This window comes from Camelina sativa, chromosome 17 (assembly GCF_030686135.1).
Source record: "Camelina sativa cultivar CO46 ecotype springtype chromosome 17, ASM3068613v1".
In the NCBI taxonomy this organism is placed as follows: Eukaryota; Viridiplantae; Streptophyta; class Magnoliopsida; order Brassicales; family Brassicaceae; genus Camelina; species Camelina sativa.
In genome coordinates this window covers 31,961,189-31,982,274 of record NC_141896.1, presented here as the reverse complement: position 1 = coordinate 31,982,274, position 21,086 = coordinate 31,961,189, and the positions used below count along the sequence as shown (strand labels likewise).

The window sequence follows — 21,086 nt, the reverse complement described above, 5'->3', positions numbered from 1 at the left end:
TTGGGTTTTTTTGAGAGTTGGTTCTGGTTGGATTTTAGATGATAATTGAGTAATATTTTATTTATAATATCATTATTTATGAATTATAATATTTTATTTATAATATTATTATTTTATGGTGTAAACACCTACACCATCTAAAATTTTCATATATTATGATTACGTATTGCAAGGCTTTCTCAAACAGCAATACAAGTACATTCTCCAGTAACACAAGCATAATAATAATCTTTAGGGCATGGATGAGTAGAAGGACAATCACTATCCTTCTTGCATCGCTTATTGGTTGGCTCAATCTCGACTGTTGGGTGCGGACAATGGCACTTTCTGTCAATACATTTCGCATCTTCTTCTGAACATTGCACCACACACTCTTTTGTTGTCTTGCATGATATATCATCGGCCTGCACTCCAATGATATTCGCCAACAATGTACCTATTAATTGCAAACACATACCGTATTTAATATTTTATTCGGTTTTATAGATCGACTAATCAAAATATTAGGGATTATATGTAGAGAAGCTAACATGAGAGACAAAGAACAAAAATGATGAAGATTGTTGTTTTCGATGCCGCCATGTCTTTTGTGTGAACGTTTTTTGATATGAGGATGAGTTTATGGTTTAGAGTTTAAAAAAAACGTTTTTGATATCTTCACATGGTGCCATGGTGGTTTGATGCTTATATATTATATCATGAAGCATGAAAATGGCAGTTTAGTTAATGCATAGTCTTGACTTTTACAAATAAGATTTACTCTAATAGATGATATTTGCTAAGGAAAAAAACTAGGAGGAAATTATGTTCCCATATTTTTTACTATTTAAAAGTAATATTTATTTTTTATTTTTGGTAGGAGGATTTAAAAGTAATATTTTATATAACTCCTTTTTTATTCCTAGATATTTTAAAGTAATCTTTTTTTGGTATGAAGATTAAAAGTAATATTGATGTAATTCCTTTTTATTCCTAGATCTTTTACTATTTTAAAATATATTTAAATATGAGATCCACATTAAACATCCTCTTCATTTGGAATATTATGAAAAATACACTAAAACCTTCATAAAATAACAATGGTGGGAATATGATATTTTCTTTATTAATAGTGATACTAATTTATTTATAAATTAAAAATTTAATTTTTAAAAGCATAAAATATTAGTTCTAATTTATACTAAACCGGTATATAAATTATTGGGACGGTGACTGATTATTTTTATAATTTTAAGTCTCGAAATATCCAAATAAAGTAAGATGAGAACGAAATCAGAATTTGAGACACAAAAGGTATCCATCATGAGAATCGAGAAGAAAAGCTCGTATGTGTGATACCTCGGTTTCAGAAATTTGCAGAAAAGTTTAAAAGAATTTGATTTGACCACATATGTCATTAAAGTGCAATTATTTTTCGGTTAAAGATCCTGAGAGAATTCCACATTTGGTTTGGAACTGTACAAATGAGGACAAAACATATGAAAATATCATATGGCGATTTGTAAGGACGGTAAACAAGTCTTAAAAGCCTCCAGACTAGCAAACTGACTGTTGGATATGGATAGGCACACAGGTCTAGTGAGAGAATGTGAAGCCCATTAAAGAAGGTGGACCCATGGACTGAGAGTAGACATGGGGCCCACTAAAAGGTGGCGATCAGAGTGTTATAGTATGTGTTGTGGAGAAGGAAGTGTCATCTTTGGAAAATCTACTATGGGCCTATGGCAATGAGAGTCTACTTTGTGCATTGAATTATATCAGTAACTTCAAAAGGGATTATATGCCACCAATAAGACTTTCTCAGTATGTGAGCTGATTGCTCGAGTAATTACCCGGTACAATTAACCGTGAGCCATTATATGCAGGGTCAAATCCACAAGGACCAATGGTACACTAAAGATTTGCAAGACTTGTAAATAGTTAAGGTGAACGAATGATTATTTGTTTGGTTTCAGAAATTGTAAATTAAAATGCAATAAATAAAACTGTTTAACTTATGTGATTAAAACATTGGGGTATAGGGTATTTGAGAGATCAATGATTAATGGGGAAATGAAACAAGGAATTCAATAGTTAACAACCATTCTAGCACATGAACGCAAGATTTTACTAACCCTCTTTCAAGGTATTAATCACTAAACTTGACTATTCAGTTACTAAACTTTCATTTGTAATCTCCTAATCAAATTTGTATTATCAAACAAGTTCACTAAATTAACAATACCTCCTAACATCAACTTTCACAGGGTAGAGAAATATTATTCAATTCATATTAGTCCATGCATTCTATTGAACAGTTTTGATACATAGAAAAACCTAGAATCTAGAACAAGGTGATCAGTCATATTCTAGCATTAAGAGCATATAAATCAAAAAAGAAAATAAAATTCTCAAGCAACAGTTAAACCACTAAATCATTTGATCCCCTACTTAGAACCCTAAAACCCAATTAGGATACTCGCACATACTGAATTCAACAACACAAAGAGATTAACAAAACATAATTAAATTGATGAAATAAAAAGCAAAGAGTTTAGAATTCTTCTCCAAATTGTCAAGAAGGATGAATGAATCTCTAATCTCCAGAAAATGTGTCTCAGAAAAAGTCTCAAGTGCAATAAAAAAATTCAGAAAATATAATAGAACTAGTATTAAAACATAATTTCCTAGTGGTTTTTTTTAATAAAAAAGTTAGTGTGATTACATGTTTATCAAAATTAATACAGTAATCAAAACTAGAAAAAATAGTTTCTCAACATCAATCAGACTTATAATTTGAATCTTATAGAATATCTAAAAAATTATGTCATACCAAACATTAATGCATGGTTCTTTCACAAAAATCAACATTAGCCTACATATAGATATTTGTATGTTCTTTTTTTTTTTTGTACATGGTAAACGTGCGTCAGGATCTAAAGGGTATTTCACCAATTTGTGCTTAACAAAATCAAATGTTAAAACTAAACAACGATTATTACCTTCAGTTGGTCATAATCCAGACATTTTTTGCTACATGATTTGCTCTGTGGAAGTGTTCTTCTTCGGAAGATATTTTCCACGAAACTTTTAAATCGAAGTCTGTGTCTTCTATATATATACGGGTTTCCCTCAGATTCTCCTTTTTTTTTTTTTTTATAATCCAGGTATCCAAAGTCCAATGGGCTTTGACTAGCCCACTAGCCCGAAGGTTTGGCATGCGTCCCGAAGGCGGTAAGAGTGGTTCCTGGAGGCCCCATAGCCCAATGTTAAATTTTTCTGCGGTGACCACTTAAGGTGTTTGCAGCCGTGGGGATTCGAACCCGAAAATATTGGAAATCTCATCCTCAACTCGAAATCCATCCTACCACTAGCCCATCTATGAGTGGTTTCCCTCAGATTCTCACGTAAATTATCTTCACAAAATCAATAACCAACAAAGAAAAAATGATAAAAAGAAAATTGCAATTATTAACAACTTATACAAAATGATGTTGACTAATAAATACCAAATTATCACATAATTGGTAGAAGGGAGAGTGACGACTCGTTTGATCGCGAAGAATATAAAACCTACAAACTTAGATGATAAATTGCAAGAATAAATTGCAAGAAGAAATGATTGCATATATAGACATCGAAGAGATCGGGAGGAAAGTGAGACAAATATTAGGATTTAGGAACGGATTTAGTTTTATGAGAAACAAAAAATGCTGTGAATTTGCAACGTATTATTTTGCTGAGAAAGGAGAATGATGCAGTTATATGTAAATTAGTTGAAACTGAATTGATGTGTAATTTTTGTTTTCTTTTTTACCACGATCTCACTTTTATTATAAAATAATAATTTTATTTCACACTGTAATTATGTTTTTTTTTGTTTTTTTATGTGATATAGATTTCTGTTTTTTATTTCTTTCCACGATCTCTTTTTTGTTTTATCTTCTTTTTATATATTTAAAAAAAAAATTTACTGATTTGTCAAAATTTTATTGGTGCAGTGACTTATGCTTTATAAGATAAAAGATGTGTCTTGCTAATTAGGTTTTTGGGGTATTTATACCCTTATTAAAATTAAAAAATGAAAATGAGAATAGAAAAATTAAGAAAAAAGAAGTGTTTGGATTGCAAGCAGAATAACAACAGATTTCACTAGAATTCTCCAGACATTAGCAGACTTTTCCATAAACTTCACCAGACTTCTCCAGACTTTTACAGACTTCTCCATACTTCAGCAGACTTGTCTATAAACTTCACCAAACTTCTCCAGACTTCAGCAGACTTGTCTATAGACTTCACTAGATTTCTCGAAACTTGTCCAGACTTCATGATTCAGTTCAACTTGGAGATGTCTAAAAGTCACATCCTCTTCTTTACCCCAAATAAGCTTGAATCCAACCAAAATATTCCAAATCCAACACGTCGTCTCCATAACTAATCACAACTCAAGAAAAGACAAAAAATACACAAAGGACGGAAAGACACAAAAGACGTAAAAAATGTGACAAATGACTCAAAACGAATACTAAATGAAGGACAAAAGACTTCAAAATTAAACACCACATATCATGAGCCAAGATTACTAGTGTTCTATTAATATAAGTAGGGCGGTCTAATCTTAATTAGTACCCAGATTTCAATATCAATTTTTGATTTCTTCATAAATTGTCAATCACCAAAAAATTGCTAACTATTCACCATTACTCATAATATTACCAAATTTTCTAAAAATATTAGTTCATATTTTTCCATTAGAAAATAAATTTCTGCATATATATTTGCGATTACGTAATTTATTATTAAAACTTTATATAATAACATTAACAAGTATAAATATTTTTTTATAGGATAAAACGGACTTCAATTTTTAAAAATATTTTAACAACAGAAAATTTAATAGAATTTAGATTCATAATTTGCCGAATGTTAAGATTTTATATCATTGCATTAACAAATTTATATTTTTCTGATACAATACAGGATTTTTACTTCTTTTTATGAATATATTAACAACAATTCTAATAGAATTGAATGAAGTTAAAAGTTTGATATATTAAAAATATTTGATATTATGATGAACTTTTATTTATTTCTGAATATATCAACAAAACAAAATTCAACCAATAAGGTTGAATTTATTTTACTAATAAAAAGGTAGAATTTTTCATGTTGTAAATTAAACACTTAAATAGTCTAAAGACCGTTAGGATTAATTAGGTGTTGTAACGCTTTCTTATAAGCCATACAAGTACATTCTCCAAAAAGGCAACCATAATAAAATTCTTTAGGGCAGGGATGAGTATCAGGACAATCATTATCCGTCTTGCATAGCTTATGTGCACAATGGCATTTTCCGTTAAGACACTTTGCATGTTTTTCTACACATCGCAACACACACTCTTCTGTTGTCTTGCATGGTATATCATCATCGGCCAGTACTCCAAACCTATTCACCAACAATGTACCTATTAATTGCAAACATATACCATATTTAATATTTTATTCAGTTTAATAGATCGACTAAACAAAATATCAGAGATATAAATATATATAGCTAACATGAGAGACAGAAAACAAAAATGATGAAGATTGTTGTTTCGATGCTGCCATGTCTTTTGCGTGAACTTTCTTGATATGAGTAGGAGTTTATGGTTTAGAGTTTATAAAAACGTTTTTGATATATTCGCATGGTGATTTGATGCTTAAATACTATGCCTTGGAGCATGAAAATGGCAGTTTAATTAGTTAATGCATAGTATAATTTTGACATAAATATTTTGCTCTAATAGATTATATTTGCTAAGGAAAAAATCTAGGAGGAATTTAAGTTCCTAAGATCATCCTCCCCTAAAGGGTGTCAAAACTATTAATCAATAGGAGATTTAATATTAATTTGGGGGGGTTTATTTGAGGTGAGAATGTGAAAGAATTGATTAGACATTTGAATTCCAGTGTTATTAGATTAAACATTTTATCAAGTCTTTTAAATTCATATGTTATTGGATTAAGTACTTTTAAATAGTCTTTTAAATTACTTCAGAATCTAGTGTTATTCAAGTCATTAACTTTTCATTTCTATTAAATTCTAGTGTTATTGGATGTTACGTATTTTCTAATGGTAACTAGATTTAACTAGAATGTTAAAGAATTGTTAGTGCAAATTGTGAAGAAAAAAGTCTGACCTTTTAAGCTAGGATTTGGATAATACTTTGCACAAAATAATAATAACAATTATGGCCAGAAAACGCATGCAAGTTCTTCAGTACGATTCTTACAGCAGTGGCGCGCGGCTGGTTTGAAGGTTCTTTTTCTTGTCGCAGGATTGAGGTGAGCGATCAAAAAATTCAATGTCACGTCATTCATCACCGGCAATCGACGACACTTAACTATAACAGGTGTTGCTGGTTTTCTCGGCGACTGTTTTGGTGAGTCGCAGCGTCTCCGATATTAACACCGGCGTTGTACTCTCCCCAGATATTGCCTTCCAAAAACTTATTATAAAGCATTTTTTGGTCGCTACTTGTTGTCGCTTGTGAAATGAATCCAAACAGGCTCTCTCTCTCTTTTGTACTGTTTCTCAAGCTGCTGCGTTATTTCGATTCCAACCATGTGTTTTTCTTTTTTGCTTTCGGTCGATGTCGTTGTCTCCTCTCTTACATGATGCATTGATTTCAAAACCTTTGCAAATAGAGTCATGTATTCGTATGTGATTTAACGTCTTTTACTTCGATCTCTTTGTTCTCAAAACTAATTGGAACAGAGCATACGTCTTTTAAACATTGACATATTGGAAATGAGACTATTATTATTAAATGAGCAACATTATTAGTATTTGTTTTAATTCAGACTGTGATTTGGTAAAAGTGATACTGAGTAAATATTCTTTATGGATATTCGAAAGATTAGTGTGAAGTTTGTGTTCTCATGTATCGGATCAGCTGATAAATATTTTTTATGGATATTCTAGCATGTTTGTTTTCAAATTTTAAATTACTATCTGCTCTTATCAACCATATATCATAAAATCCCTTTAAAGTAGTATTTGTTACAATGATTCTTCTCCTATATAATATTGGAGACCCTTTCACTTCTCAAAAGCAAAACAAACAAATATCATCTCACAAAAACAATTTGAAGAAAACCACAGTCATCCTTAGTAAGTTTTCTATTTCAGATTTATATAATTATTTACACTCCCATGTTAAGTCATTTCCTTATGTTTTTTTTTGTTTCTTTCTCTTTAGAATGGATGCAGGAGAAGAGTCCCACACAAAAGCAAAAGCTAAGAAAGGTCCATATCATGCTTGGACATATGAAGAGAGTCAAGAGTTGCAGGCTATATTAGTTGAAGCTATCAAACAGGGGTGGCGTGACAAAAACGGTTCAATAAGTAAAACTACGGTAGAGAAAAAGATACTACCAATGCTAAATAAAAAGCTTAAATGCAATAAGACTTACATTAATTACTTAAATCGAATGAAGTCTCTAAGGAGGGAATATAAACTGTATTCTGAACTCTTACGCTTCAGTTCTGGTTTTGGATGGGATCCCATCAGAAAACAATTTACAGCTCCAGATGATGTGTGGGCAGCCTACTTGTTGGTAACTCTCCTTTGGTTAACTTTCCCAAATTTAAATATGTTTTAATTACGACTGATAAATAATAATTAATGTATGATATTTTTTCAGGGGCATCCAAAGCATGAAAACCTAAGAACCAGCACTTTCGAAGATTTTGAGGATTTGCAATTGATTTTTGAAACTGTTATAGCAAAGGGAAACAACACGTTTGGACTTGGTGGTGATTCAAATGTTGAAACTTTTGAAGTCGAAGATGATGATCTTCAAGCAAGAGATGATTTGTTGTTGGGACCTAGTCTACTCTTTTATTTTATTTTGTAACTATTTTTCTACGTTAGATGAAAACTAGAAGAATTTATCCATTTTCAATTCTATTAAAATTCTACTCAAATCTAATAAAATGATACAAATTATAGACTTTAGAATCACAAAGAAAGATTTGGAAATCTTTTACAGTACAAGAAAATCTATGAATTATGTCATTAATTCTTTTCTAATAAATTTTTTCACATTCTCTCCTCCAATACCACCCCCTTAATTTAATAATTTCTACTAACTTTTAATTGAAGATTTTCTTTGGTAATTGTAGAAAAAAGTGACCAATGTTATGGTGTATGAAAGGTTATATAGTGTCTGTTGGGAGACAATCATCTCTTTAAATCTTTTATTTTTTTATTCTTTTATTTTACTTTAAGATGTTCTATTTTTTCCAATGGAGATGCTCTAAGTTGTTTTATTATTTTAGAGTAAGATATATAATCTATAGCTAGCCTAAGGCACTTTGCACTCTCTAAAAACTCTAGTGAATGGTTGATGAAGTGAAGTAGATAGATGGTGAAACTGTTGCTGCCCAAAGGACACTAACAACAGATTTAATAGAGAGGGATATGGATCGGTGGGTGGACCGAGAGACGTCACAAAGATCTGTAAAAAGATCTATGATAAGCCACATAACACTCAAGCTTCAAAGAATCATGCACAAGAAGAATGAGAGGGTGGTTGCTTCTATCTCAGAAGAAAACCTAAGAAAACATTCATTTTATTTCATTCAACGTCATAAGGGTTACATAGCTAATAAGGGAATTTATATACTAGTCCAACAGTTAGGAACCTTCTAGGGTCAAATATTATATAATAAATTAAGGACTAAACTTGAAAAACAACAACTCTTAAAAGAAAGACTCATAAAAACTGTAATAGTCATAATCCTGCAAAACAAGAAAATTGAAACTGCCAGGTTGTGAGCATTTTGTCAAACTGGCCGGTTTTGCCAAATATCATCCTGGTGGGTTTGAGCGAGTAGCGGCCAGTCTGAAGCTTTGTTGTGGCCAGGCAGTTCTCTTAAACCGGTGGATTCTCCTGCACTTGAAATGGTAAACAAAGAAGCTTCCTTGATTCCTTGGAAAACTGGTAGGAACACAGTTATTGGAGTATTGAGTTTCTCTTGAGTGATTTCTAGCATTTCCTTGTCGATCTCGTCTTCTTGGAGTTCTTCAAGCTCTATGATAGCAATGAGATTCTCTACAGAATTGTTGACTTCTTCTCTTAGTTTCCTCTTGCATGATCTAGTTCTTGGTGCTTGATTCATAGTGGGGATATTGATGGTGTCTTCTTTATATTCAGTTGATTTGGTTTTGATATCCTCATCAATGAATTTCTTGTACAAGGTATACATAAATTCAAATTTATGATTATTGACCTAAAGTGTCGTATTTTTAATGACATATAGGACTATCAAAATGAAAAATAGTTATAGAATATACTAAAACACTACAGCTTTAAAGCAGAAAAATGGTTTTATACAACAAATTTTTGATCAAGCTCTGACCAAAAAAACCTTTAAAGAAAAAGAAAACCATACATTAGCGGATCACAACCAATGTAGTTGGATAAACATCTTGTTTAAGGCTGCCCTCAATCTATTGTAGAAGCATGGTGATAGCTTGATAAAGGCTCTGATTGGTAATGATTGTTACTTATGGTTGTAAAGACTTTAATTTTAAAATTTTAGCTGTAGAGAATTTGGCTGTAGATGCTTTGACTGTACAAACTTTAACTGTTAAAATTTGTACGGTAACAAACTGTAACTGTTATTTTTATTATTAAAAATATTTAAATGATGATATTAATAATGATAATAAAAATAAAAATAATTATTATTGAAATGGATCTTAAAAGAAAGAGAACAAAATAAGAATAATTAATTTATAAAAAAATATATGTAAAATATATATTTAAACTTGTGGAGAGCTTTATTATTATTTCAATCATCATGAAAAATAAGGAAGAGAACAAATAACTACAGTTTTTTATTATTTAATTTTTAACAGCCAAAAAAGTCTCACATTTGTGGCTTTAAAAATTTGTAAGTACAAACTAAAAGAATGGACAATTAGACTTTTAAGGCTTTAAAAAATATTAAAGCAACTAAAATATGATTGATAAAATTTTGGTTTTTAAGACTTTAAATTAATTTTAAAGTCTTTAAAATCTCTTCCACTCAGAACCTAAGTCGCTTGGTCTCATCATTGGGCCATTAGAAATTTGCAAGGCTGCCTCTTCTTTCGCTCTATTCTCATCGGGTTCAAGCTGTTCCTTAACTTTATTCTTCTCAACTTCAAGGTGCTGCTCCTTAGATTCAAGCTGCTGGTCCATTATCATATAATATCATATATATATATATATATATATATATATATATATTCATATATATCTCTTATCAAATTGTGTTAATTTTACATTGGGACAGAAATATTTGTTATTTTATAACTTTTTCTAATTCATCAATTGAGTATCAAATTATATAGGTTTTACTGTATTTCTCAGAGCAAGTAGCGGATATTGAATGGAAAAACTGCCTCAATCAACCTGAACAATTTACAAAATGGACTTTCATACCCAATTAAATGTTTGACATACACTGTTTTATGTTTATGTCAAAAAAAAAAAAAAATGGCTAGCGGAAATATAATTCGGCTAAAAAATGCATGGCATAACGTTTGGATACAAAAACGTGTTCTGCAAATTATTCTAGTTGATTTGGTCGTTTTCCCAGGAATTAAACCCACACCTTTTGTGTGGACGACTAAGGGTTTCAAAATCAAATAAAATAAGACGGGAACAAAATAAAAATTTGACGCATAACATTTATTTATGTTGGCCAAAATCAGAAGATGCTGATTTTTCACTACTGTAGTTTTTACCTAAGAGCAAGAATGGAAGTGCAGAAGATATGTTAAAGAAACGAAAGATCACAGCAACAACAATGGCCCTACAACGGCTGTCAGTCTGTCACTCAACTCAAAAATTAGAAAATCAGCAAACTAAAGAGCTAAAATTTAGTAATATTGTCGGAGACGATCAATCACTTGATTACAATCAAGAGAAGAAAAAACTGGAAAAATATTCACTGGCTTGACGATGACCAGATTTTATAATCGTAATCTTTGTTATCGTGTAAAACTATACAAAAGTATTACGTTGATTAAATTCAGCTGACAAACACAAGTATTGATCCAAACCGATTCTTAAATTTTGGTATCAGAGTAATCGAACTTGATTGTTACAGAGTTCAACTCAGACCAAGCAACATCCATCTACACAGGAGAGTCATGTCTATCAATGTAGAGAGGAACATAAAGCCGTTACCTTACACAAAGCTCAAATTTTTGAATCTTCTTTAGTCTTTCTTCTTGCTCCCGAGCAATTTCATTTTCTCTGGTAACATGCCATGGATGAACAAAAACATTGATGATACCAACAAAACCTTGGAAAGAACAATTATTATGACAGAAGAAGATCCCCCGGTTGCAACAAAGTTATGATAGAGAGTAATCAGAATGACTATGGCAATGAGAGTCTGCTTTTTCCATTGAATTGTATCAGTAACTGCAACGTTCATATGCCACCAATAAGACTTTCTCAGAATGTGAGCCAAGATTACTAGTGAATTTCTATTATGAGTAGGGTAGTTTAATTTTTAGTATCAAGATTTTGGTTTAGATTTTCGTGAATCTTAGTACCTATCTAATCTTTTAGGTACGGTTTCAGTGTCAGTTCAGGGTTCAGGTTTTAGTTAGTTAATTAATTACAAAGAAATTCCCAAAAAAATCCAGAGACATAGCTATATGTACCTTCTGTTTTGGGTTGATTTTGAGCTGCCAAGTGTGAGAACGAATCTACCGTCCTCTTTATACCTTCCTAGCATTACAGAAAAAAAAAACAATGAAAGTGCAAGGGTAAGCAATAGCGAAGCAGAAGATATATCGATCTCTGTCTCAAATGAAGGAAAAGATTGTATAAACCTGAAGTGGGACAACAGGAGCATAGCCTAAACGATCCTTTGCTTTTGAAGAATCAAAAGTTCTGTTGCAAGAGAGTAGCCTTACTCTAGAAGGTGTTAGCACTGGTACTTTCATCCCATATGGCCCCAGTAATTTATATACCAGTTCCACAAGATGTGCTATTGGCATCATTATAATTGCAGGTATCTTTATACTTGGCCTGAAAAACATACAGCAATTTACCAATTTCTAATTAGTTCATCATGAACAAAAACAAATCAAGTGTACTCGGAGAATTTTTTTTTTACTTGCGTTGGCTAGGAAAAAAGATAAGGAAGGAAACGAGATATCTAATTACGACTACAGATAGAACCCCTCAAAAAGTGGAAGAACCTTATTGTAACTTTTGTTATAGAAAATATACCTCTCATAGCCAAGTCCTTCAAGAAGCTGTGACATAAACTCCCAAAATTTAATTGGCTCCATGTTGGTAATGAAGTATGCCTGCACAGCCATTTCATGTAGCATTACTACAGAGATGATTTCCATACATCATAAACATTGCTCAAGTAGCCTACGAGGAGATTAACTTCTATAAGAAAAATGCCATAATTCTAGATAATGGGCAGTTTTGTTACGAACTTAGCACACATTCACAACCTACATGTAGTATGTCACCTTATAACCCAAACTAAGTCCAAGAAAAGCAACGAGGACAATTTAAATTTCCAAATACAACCAGACTGTAGCCAAACTCGTATACAGTATATGTTTTCATGAAATGTGATTCAACTTTCTAAGTCTCTTAATTCCCTAAGGAGCAGACATAAGGTTGTGCCTTTCTTATTCATTCAGTTGCCCCAATGCTTTCATTTACTACAGTTAACGTTATAACAGACAAGACTAAAACTTAGAGAGGTAATATATACACAATAAAATAAGAACAGCAGCAAAACATAGGACAGTACCACTATGATATTACAACATGGTATCAATTGAAACCAAATACCTGGCCTGCAGCTTTTGCACATACTTCTCCTCCTGACGCTAGTGCTCGCTCAGCACAGACATGGGCGTGCACAACATTTTCAACATAAGTGAAATCATAGAAGTTACCCCCATCACCTATAATGAACTAGACAATAAAGAATCCAAAACGAATCATAAACGTAAACTAAATTATTGAATGTGCTAGACAAAGCAAAAGACATGAGACAAAGACAATGCATCTTTAGCTAATTAATCATTTTATTAAGATCCTTATTTTTCTTAAGAAGCACGCTATTTTGCTAAATAGATAAACGCATATCTGCAAACTATCAGATGTTTCAATATGTAGCATGGTCATATATTACACACACTGTGATGGAATGATACGGTTGGTCACTTGGTCTAGTGTTTCACTGTAAAAAGAAGGCTAATGATGTGGACTTTGAGTGAGTAGTTTGAAGAGAACTAGAGAAGCCACTAATGGAATTGGAAGGTCTGCAGTTACAATCTGAGAGTTGCAGTTGCAGTCTGAGAGTATAAATAAGAGAGATGAGTATCGAGAGAGATTATGTTGAATATTGTGAAGATTGGTCAAGCGATGTGCTTGTGTTTGGAGAGGTGAGCTAGTCATGTGCTAGTCTCTCTCTTATGGTGTGTTGGGAGCTGAGCTAGTGATGTGCTAGTCTCTCTCTGTTCTTATCAGTGGAGTAGTGATATCGTAAATCTAACATGGAAGTATCAAGACTGATGAAACCATCACTTAAAAAGGAGAGACAAGAGCACAATAGATCACAAATATAGCATTTAGAAGGCCAAGAGATAAACAAAGAAAATATATCCAACCTTGGATTTCCCAGCTCTGGCAGCAGTAACAAGCGATGGAACCATTAATTTATCACCAGGACCAAATATGCTGCTAGGACGTATGCAACAAGTGAGTAGTCCATTCCTTCCATTTGCTTTCAAGATCAAAGCTTCTCCTTCAGCTTTAGTAGCTGAATATGAGTCATTATGCTGAAAACATAATAGAGTTTCTCACTCAGTAAACAGAATCTAAAAAAACAGCAACACAAGCAAATGATGCATCATAATCCTGTAAAAAATATCAAGTTCTAAACAAGATAAAAAACAAAGACCTTGGGTGGGTACGGCATTGATTCATCGGCATTCAAAGTACCATGGACCCCGTCAAACACGACACTAGGAGAGCTTGTGTAGATCAGCCTCTTTACTCCAACCTCAATACAAGCATCAATAACATTTGTAGTCCCTACCCACAAAGAAGTTGGTATTAACACTAACAAAACTTTTCAGCTCTAAACAGAGAAAGATTTACAGATTTGAAGTATCTTCAAACCTTGAACATTAACTGAATAATGAAGCTGGTGAAATTTAATCGATGAATCTGGAGCTGCCATATGAAACACCACTTCTGCTCCCTCAAAACCTGTTCAACTTCATCATCAGATACCCAAATTCGATGAATCACTAAACTCAATCGAATTCGAAGCAAAATTAACCTTTGACAACTTGAGATTTGTTCCGGAGATCAGCGGAGACGTACTGAACTCGACCGGATCTAATTGCTTCGCCGAGAAGTCCAGTCTCCTCGTGAGGCTCGAGATGTATAGCCGGAGCTAAATCGGCGATGCGGACGTGGAACATCTCGTAACGTATGAGCATTTCCACAAGATGCCTTGCGGCGAATCCTCTACCACCGGTAACGACGCACCATCGCTCAGTCTCCGTAACTTCCATCACCATTGTTGTCTTCTTCTCCGCCGAAACTATTCAAATCCAAAGTGTAGAAGAAAATGATCATAATGTATTCAAAAATTGATCAGCCAAAAACCGAAACTATAATACAAATCAAAAACAGATAACAATAGTTAGATGGGAACTCAGAGCCGAGCTCAAAATCGGAGGAGTTACATTTTACGACGAGGTGGAAATCGACGGCGTCGAGTTCGCAGGTGGAAGTCAACGGCGAGAACGGCGGTGCTGGACGGTAGACTGAGAGGAGAGAACGTTCGGAGAAACAAATAAAGCTTGGTAGATTGCTGATGAAATCGAGGTAGTTTTTTTCTTTTTTTCCTTTTTAAATAAATACATGAATAATTGCATAATTTATTATTAAATTATTTCCTTAGCATTTAGTAACGGATTATGCCTAATCATTCAATTTAAGTAAAAAAAACCTTGTCGATTCGAGGACAAATTCTTGGAATATAGACCTACTCAAAACTAAGTTTGAGACGAGTGATGATGCCTCTTTCATAGTGCCCTACCAAATCCGATAGTTTGAGACATACACCGATGAGGACACTTCAAAACAATTATAGATTAAGAAGCATATTACACGGAAGAGATTTGTTGAAGCAAGGTTTGATGAGGTCTATTGGGAGTGGAGTTTCAGCTACAGTCTGGATGGATAAATGGATTCTTGATGGAGAATTGTTGAAACAATGTGTGATGAGGTTGCTTGGGAATGGAGTTTCAACTACAGTCTGGTTGATGCTGGCACATATGATGATATGAACATGATACGTATTACGTGCTAGGTGCTTTGGTTTTGTGTTTTGATTTAAGGATTAGAGTAATTTCCGATTTACATTAGAGCTATGGTTTTGGAGTTTTTAATTTTCTTAATGACGGTTTAGGAGCTTGTAAGAAAGGTCTATAAAAGGATTCCTTGTGATCAATAAAAATTAGCCTCCAACAATTAACCTAATTCTCTAGAAAGAGACTAGGTTAAAGGGAAAGTTTAGCTTTAATCTTTCCTTATAGTTGCAATCAAGGCTCCAAGATCAGCGGCAAAGGCTCAGGCTCGTATCAGAACCTTGGTTATCCGAATACTCAAGTCAGCTTACAGCCTATAAACTTGCTTAAACTGTCCCAAAGATCAAATTATTCATGTGGAGAGCGCTTTCTAGTGCACTAGCTGTTTCAGAAGTCAATATTCTCATGGTCGTCTGAATCCTGTATGTCAGGTTTGTAGAGTGGGAGTTGAATATATGTGTCATGTGCTTTTGAATGTACGGCTTCTCAGCGGGTATGGGCGCTGGCTAAGATACCCTTCCTTGTCAAGGTTTTTCGATTTCTCTAAGTGAAAATATAAATTACATTTTTACTTTGATGGAAAATGATAACTTACATGAAGCTTGAAGGTTTCTGTAGGTTTAGCCACTCTTAGCTTAAACTCTCATACTTTCTTAATTTTGTCCAAATTCATTACAAAGCATATTTATACTACTTTTACTTTTTAACCTACAAAGCCATAATTGGTCTTTTAGCTTCATAAAACAAACTCACTCAAGTAGTTGGGCCTGAATACAACAACATAGTTCATTGGCCCTTTTTCTTCTTTCTTCTTCTTTCTCCTACGACAGAACACCTTCTCTTCTTCTTCTCCTTATGATTCTTCATCTACTCTTCCTGGTCTTCTTCTTCTAACTTCACTTTTTCATATTTGATTCTCTTGTGCAAGATTAATCAAAGATGAGATTCCAACAAAGCTCACAGAATTTCAATTCCTTGAATTTTATGGGGTATTTGGAAAATTCGAAATGCTACTTTGATTGCTGGTAAAACAGGAGATTTAAAATTATTGGTGTCACTTTCCATGGAGAAGCAACAAACTGGTCAAAACAGAATGAAGTACCTGTGAATGGTATCATCAAATGCAATGGGAGTTCTTCGCGGATTAATCCATTTTTTTTTTTGATAATCTAGATATCCAAAGCCCAGTGGGCCCTGACTACCCACTAGCCCGAAGGCTTGGCGTGCGTCCCGAAGGCGGCAAGAGTGGTTCCTGGAGGCCGCATAGCCTAATGTTAAATTTTTCTGCGGTGGCCACTTGAAGTGTTTGCACCCGTGGGGATTCGAACCCGGGAGTATTGGGAATCTCATCCTCAACCCGAAATCCATCCTACCACTGGCCCACCTATGAGTGGTTTGGATTAATCCATCTTTAATGTGTGGTGGAGCGTGGATTGCAAAAAGATGATAATGGTGCAGCAGTTTTTCATGCACGTGATGCTTTTTTACCGGCCTTTAACAAGATCACTGCAACATTGCGTTGTATTTTGTGGATGCTTCAATGTTTAAGTGATCTCCGTCTAACAAATATACAGGTATGGTCAGACTGTCCTGCTGCTATTGAAGCTCTAAACAATCCCGACAAGTGGCCCCATTATCGGACATACCTTGGTTATATAAACAAATCTTCTTCCAAGTTTTAATTTAAATGGCGTAAATTTAAGGTATCGCTGCCTCAAGCTAACTATATAGCTCGTGACATAGCTAAGAGTGTAAGATGGCTGGGCGTTTCCAATCTTATTTGCCGTTAGGGGAGCCTGCTTGGCTTCATGCTCGTATTGAAGATGATGAATGTCTATGTTAGTGTTTCTGTTTGTGTCGTTGTTGTTGTGTATGTTTTAGCAGTTTTTATGTTACGGTGTGTTAACCATCGGGTTTGTTATGTTATGTTTATATTTTATAAAATCACAGCTGAAAAATAAATTAATAATAGAAGCTCATGTTTCGCAAAGGCTAATAAGTAATAAATCTATTCCACAGACGACAAAGAATGAATCTCTTTCGAGGAGAGTATGAAGACGACGGATGATAAATAGTGCATAGTCACCCCACACGTGACATAGTTAACGAAAACATGGGACCAGAGACCACTAAAAATCCAAAAGACAAGTGACATGCTTGAGCAGACGCCAAAAATGTTGGGATTTTTCTACAGAATTTTCAACGTTCATTAGGTTCACTCCTTTTTATAGATGGCTGTGAGTTCGATCGGTCTTCGTCTATTGGTATTTTGTCTCTATCTTATAATTATTAACGTATCCTATGTCATTTGGAACGTCCGACTATTCTTTTCTCAAGTCAACTGTCAATGAGTCAATCCTTTATTTTGTTACGCACTTGACCGAGTGTACGGATACATGGTGTGCGGAGACCATTATAAGTCGTCCATATAGTTTCAGCTCTCTCTCCTTTTTATTTGTGTGGCTCATGTCTCTACCATATGTTTGAGCTCTCTCTTATCACTACTTCACTCTTCTATATATACATGCATAAATGCGATTCACATTTATTAAGATGGCATCTTCGACATTGATCTCTTCCATGCTATTTCTTCTTCTTCTCTTGTTTTCGCTTCATATGGATGAAGCTCTTGCTGCTCAACGTAAAATCCGCAAACTGAGTAAGATTTTTTTTTTCCCTTAAAAATCTTTTACATATTAATATTTATGTCGAATTACTAGTAAAGTATAGTTGATAATTTAAAATTATTTGATCCAATTACATGTTTTCATATAGTTTTCTTATTTTATGTTTATTATTTTGTGACCATCATATATATTTTTTACCTCTTTTATGAACAGAAAACATTTCATTCATTTTGTTACAAGATTAATAAAGAAAATTATCATTAGGGAATATAATAAATATGTACGTTATTTTTGAAAATTTGGATTTAGCTATATATATAATTAGTTATATATCTTCTAAATAACCTGCGTGACTGTATAAATTGAAGTGTGAATTATGGTACGTGATGCAGATGAGATAATCAAGGTGAGGAGGAATTTGGAAGGCAATGACTACAAAAGCTCTAAATCGCGAGCTGGAGGGAGCGTATCGAATAAATGCCACAGCAAAAGTTATAACACGACCGTCACTACTTATCTAATTACTAATGAATCGTCTTCCCCATGTATAAAGTGCAACGTAAAGAACGGTTCATGTTATAGTTGCACCAAGACCAGAAAGTGCAGATCGTCCAACGGCTCACCCTGGAGGTGCACCGTCACCGAGGTGTGTTGCCTTATAGTATATTCATCGAGATAGACTTATCGGATGCAAAATCAATACATATATATATATATATATCTTACCTTTGTGAGTTGGAATATGTATAATATTACTTTGTATTAAATAAAAACAATATGAATATCAGAATATTGTTATAAGTTATAACACATTGTATCCATGTACATATGCATGTCCAATTTTGATTTGTAAGTAACAAGGGTGAGTCGAGCATATAGGTTTGATCTTCAGATCTTGGAGACCAAATCAAAGCACAAGCTTAATTAGAACTAGCTTGTATGTGATATTCCAAAGAGCTTAAGAAACGTACCTTTGAAGAATCTACAATTCAGTTGTTCCTCTTTATCAAAAGAAATGATACATGTGAATATGTGATGCAAAAAAAAAACTAAAGGCTATTTTCAGGCAGCAGTTAAATAAAAATCAGTTTAGTGTAGTTTTTCATAGCTGTTACCAAATTAGGTAACCCCAAAAAAGAAAGGGGGTTTAATTTTTCGGCACTATATTTGGATTTTGTCACATTGCACCAAATTTTAATTCCATAATTGTTGCATCAAAATCTGATTATGCAATTTGTCGGAAAAATATTTGTGATTTTGGTTTATTCCAAATCTTCAAAAGGAGAAAGAGTTGCATGCATTTTCTTAAAGTAGGGAGAAAGAAAGTCATCCATTGGTTTTAAAGATAGAGATTGAGACTTGAGAGTACCCAAAGAGAAAATATACGATATGGAGTACGAATACGTCTCAAGTCAAGTGTCAACTGAACTCCTTTATTTTGTAAGAAAAAAAAAACCTTTCCATGGAAAAAGGATTGTACATGTCAATAATGGTGTGCGGAGACCACTAAAACCCAAAACCCCACATGTGAGAAACTAAGTCACAGTATATGTTTCCAATCTTCTCTAAGTTCTCTTATCTCTCTACCTCTCTATTCTGTGTAAATGCATATATAAACGTGAATTACAGTGATTACATAGAGTTTGTAAAGTAACACATACATAGATATTATTAGGATGACATCTTCCACAAGCTCTTGCATGATATTTCTTGTTCTCCTCGTGTTTACTCTTCGTAGGGATGACGCTCTTGGTGCTCAAACTGAAATCCGGAAACTCAGTGAGATTTTCTTATTTATTTATAACCTTTCTATTAGAATATCCCACATCCATAGATGAATAGTTTCTTGGGCAATATCTATAGTGTGGGGCAACCCTCCTCTCTTGAGCTAGTTTTTGGGAATGAGTTAGGCCTATTACTAATACTTTCACATATAAATATTGTTCTCTAGAAATAATTTTCTGCCGACGCTGCACATTTTATGTGGCAGGTCATCATCGGATGTTTGTCGATCATAATAAATTTACAGAAAAGGTATATAAATTGTGAAACAATATGTGAAAGGTGTGGGTTAAAAGAAACAATTAATCACGTAAATTTTGTGTCTGTCGGCTCTAAAGACATGGGCGTTATCATAAATGTTTCAGTTGGAATCATTGCATGCGAATATGGATTATTTATTCTGGTGAAAACCTTTAGAAACAATCAGTTCATAGTTTCTTTGATAAAATGGTATATATGGACAGCCATAAAAAAAAAGATTTTTGAGAATGTTGACAGGAATCCAATTAAGGTTCTTCCATTGGCGGAAAGTGAGGAAGTTGGAGGGAGGCACAATTAGATACTATGGTTGATAATCAGGGGTGATAGGAGGTATCAGTCAAGGGTCTCGGGATTTGGACACAAAATTTTACAAAACACAAACTTCTCGGGGTTTAGACGTTTTGTAGATGATTACTAAAAGAAGCTAATAGATTTTCAAGGTTAGATGTGGTTTTGTTCACAGCTTAGTCACGATACATCGACCATGGGAGCCTCCACCGAAGTCTTACTTCTCTTCATTCATAAGTGGAAGCACTCGTCTAGGATATAAAGTGTATGCTTGGTGTAGATAAGCGAGATATAAAGTATAGATAAGCACTGCTCAGATTCTGTATCTTTTCCAACCGAGTGACCACATCTTTTTTAGTATAAGAAGGAAGAATTCAATTCTTTTTCTTTAACCTTAGTATTTAGAAGCACAAATAAATTGACACGGCTAGTTCGTACTGAACCGCATTATATCATATATGTAAATGATATCTCTCATTTCATGTCAAAATTTCATGTACCTTTTTGTTAGCTATCTTCTGATACTAGAAAAAAGAGTTTGTGAATCAAAAATTCTCATTTAATCAATTATGCAAGTGTTTGAAAATGGAAAATCGCTGTAAAATTCATGCATTCAAGTTTTAGGTAAATCAAAAATATAATTAACAATAAAATGGTGTTCCGCTCTTTTGGCCTTGTAAATCGCTTTTATATCCCTATAAATAGTACACTTCCTTTGTCATAAAAGAGAAAAATC

At 33.5% G+C, this 21,086-nt stretch overlaps 3 protein-coding genes, 1 long non-coding RNA gene and 1 pseudogene across 5 annotated transcripts; 2 read left to right on the top strand and 3 right to left on the bottom strand.

Moving 5' to 3' along the window:
- Positions 1–75: 75 nt before the first annotated feature.
- LOC104758029 (defensin-like protein 289) lies at positions 76–678 on the bottom strand. Its single transcript, XM_010480834.3, has 2 exons — positions 531–678; positions 76–436 (listed from the first exon to the last, which is right to left on the bottom strand). The coding sequence occupies exons 1-2, from the start codon at positions 580–582 to the stop codon at positions 180–182; spliced, it is 309 nt and encodes a 102-aa protein (XP_010479136.1). The 5' UTR covers positions 583–678; the 3' UTR covers positions 76–179.
- Positions 679–7,224: 6,546 nt separating this feature from the next.
- On the top strand, positions 7,225–7,881 carry LOC104759804 (uncharacterized protein At2g29880 pseudogene; annotated as a pseudogene).
- A 3,189-nt stretch (positions 7,882–11,070) lies between these two features.
- LOC104758028 (3beta-hydroxysteroid-dehydrogenase/decarboxylase-like) lies at positions 11,071–15,048 on the bottom strand. 2 transcript variants are annotated; one of them, XM_087495443.1, is made up of 10 exons: positions 14,766–15,048; positions 14,354–14,620; positions 14,191–14,280; positions 13,970–14,103; positions 13,677–13,847; positions 12,853–12,978; positions 12,268–12,347; positions 11,865–12,063; positions 11,694–11,760; positions 11,071–11,277 (listed from the first exon to the last, which is right to left on the bottom strand). In XM_087495443.1, the coding sequence occupies exons 2-10, from the start codon at positions 14,595–14,597 to the stop codon at positions 11,240–11,242; spliced, it is 1,149 nt and encodes a 382-aa protein (XP_087351569.1). In that variant the 5' UTR covers positions 14,598–14,620; positions 14,766–15,048; the 3' UTR covers positions 11,071–11,239. The 2 variants fall into 2 exon arrangements, with proteins under 2 accessions (XP_087351569.1, XP_087351568.1); XM_087495442.1 differs by having other exon boundaries at positions 11,071–11,448; positions 14,766–15,033.
- An 865-nt stretch (positions 15,049–15,913) lies between these two features.
- Positions 15,914–16,722, bottom strand: LOC147924586 (uncharacterized). The gene is made up of 2 exons (XR_015587534.1): positions 16,495–16,722; positions 15,914–16,414 (listed from the first exon to the last, which is right to left on the bottom strand). It is a non-coding gene; the product is annotated as an uncharacterized LOC147924586 (long non-coding RNA).
- Positions 16,723–17,839: 1,117 nt separating this feature from the next.
- Positions 17,840–18,824, top strand: LOC104758027 (uncharacterized). Its single transcript, XM_010480831.3, has 2 exons — positions 17,840–18,051; positions 18,412–18,824. The coding sequence occupies exons 1-2, from the start codon at positions 17,925–17,927 to the stop codon at positions 18,696–18,698; spliced, it is 414 nt and encodes a 137-aa protein (XP_010479133.2). The 5' UTR covers positions 17,840–17,924; the 3' UTR covers positions 18,699–18,824.
- The last annotated feature ends 2,262 nt before the right edge of the window (positions 18,825–21,086 follow it).

What these genes read in the sequence shown, in the direction of transcription:
- LOC104758029 (XM_010480834.3), bottom strand. Translation starts at nt 582, where the DNA reads ATGGCGGCATCGAAAACAACAATCTTCATCATTTTTGTTCTTTGTCTC. An exon ending in TTTTGTTCTTTGTCTCTCAT is followed by an intron (nt 437 to 530) that starts GTTAGCTTCTCT and finishes TGCAATTAATAG; the next exon opens with GTACATTGTTGGCGAATATC.
- LOC104758028 (XM_087495442.1), bottom strand. Translation starts at nt 14,597, where the DNA reads ATGGTGATGGAAGTTACGGAGACTGAGCGATGGTGCGTCGTTACCGGT. An exon ending in TTATTCAGTTAATGTTCAAG is followed by an intron (nt 14,104 to 14,190) that starts GTTTGAAGATAC and finishes CTTTGTGGGTAG; the next exon opens with GGACTACAAATGTTATTGAT. An exon ending in AAATCAACCCAAAACAGAAG is followed by an intron (nt 11,449 to 11,693) that starts GTACATATAGCT and finishes TGAACGTTGCAG; the next exon opens with TTACTGATACAATTCAATGG.
- LOC104758027 (XM_010480831.3), top strand. Translation starts at nt 17,925, where the DNA reads ATGCGATTCACATTTATTAAGATGGCATCTTCGACATTGATCTCTTCC. An exon ending in ACGTAAAATCCGCAAACTGA is followed by an intron (nt 18,052 to 18,411) that starts GTAAGATTTTTT and finishes TACGTGATGCAG; the next exon opens with ATGAGATAATCAAGGTGAGG.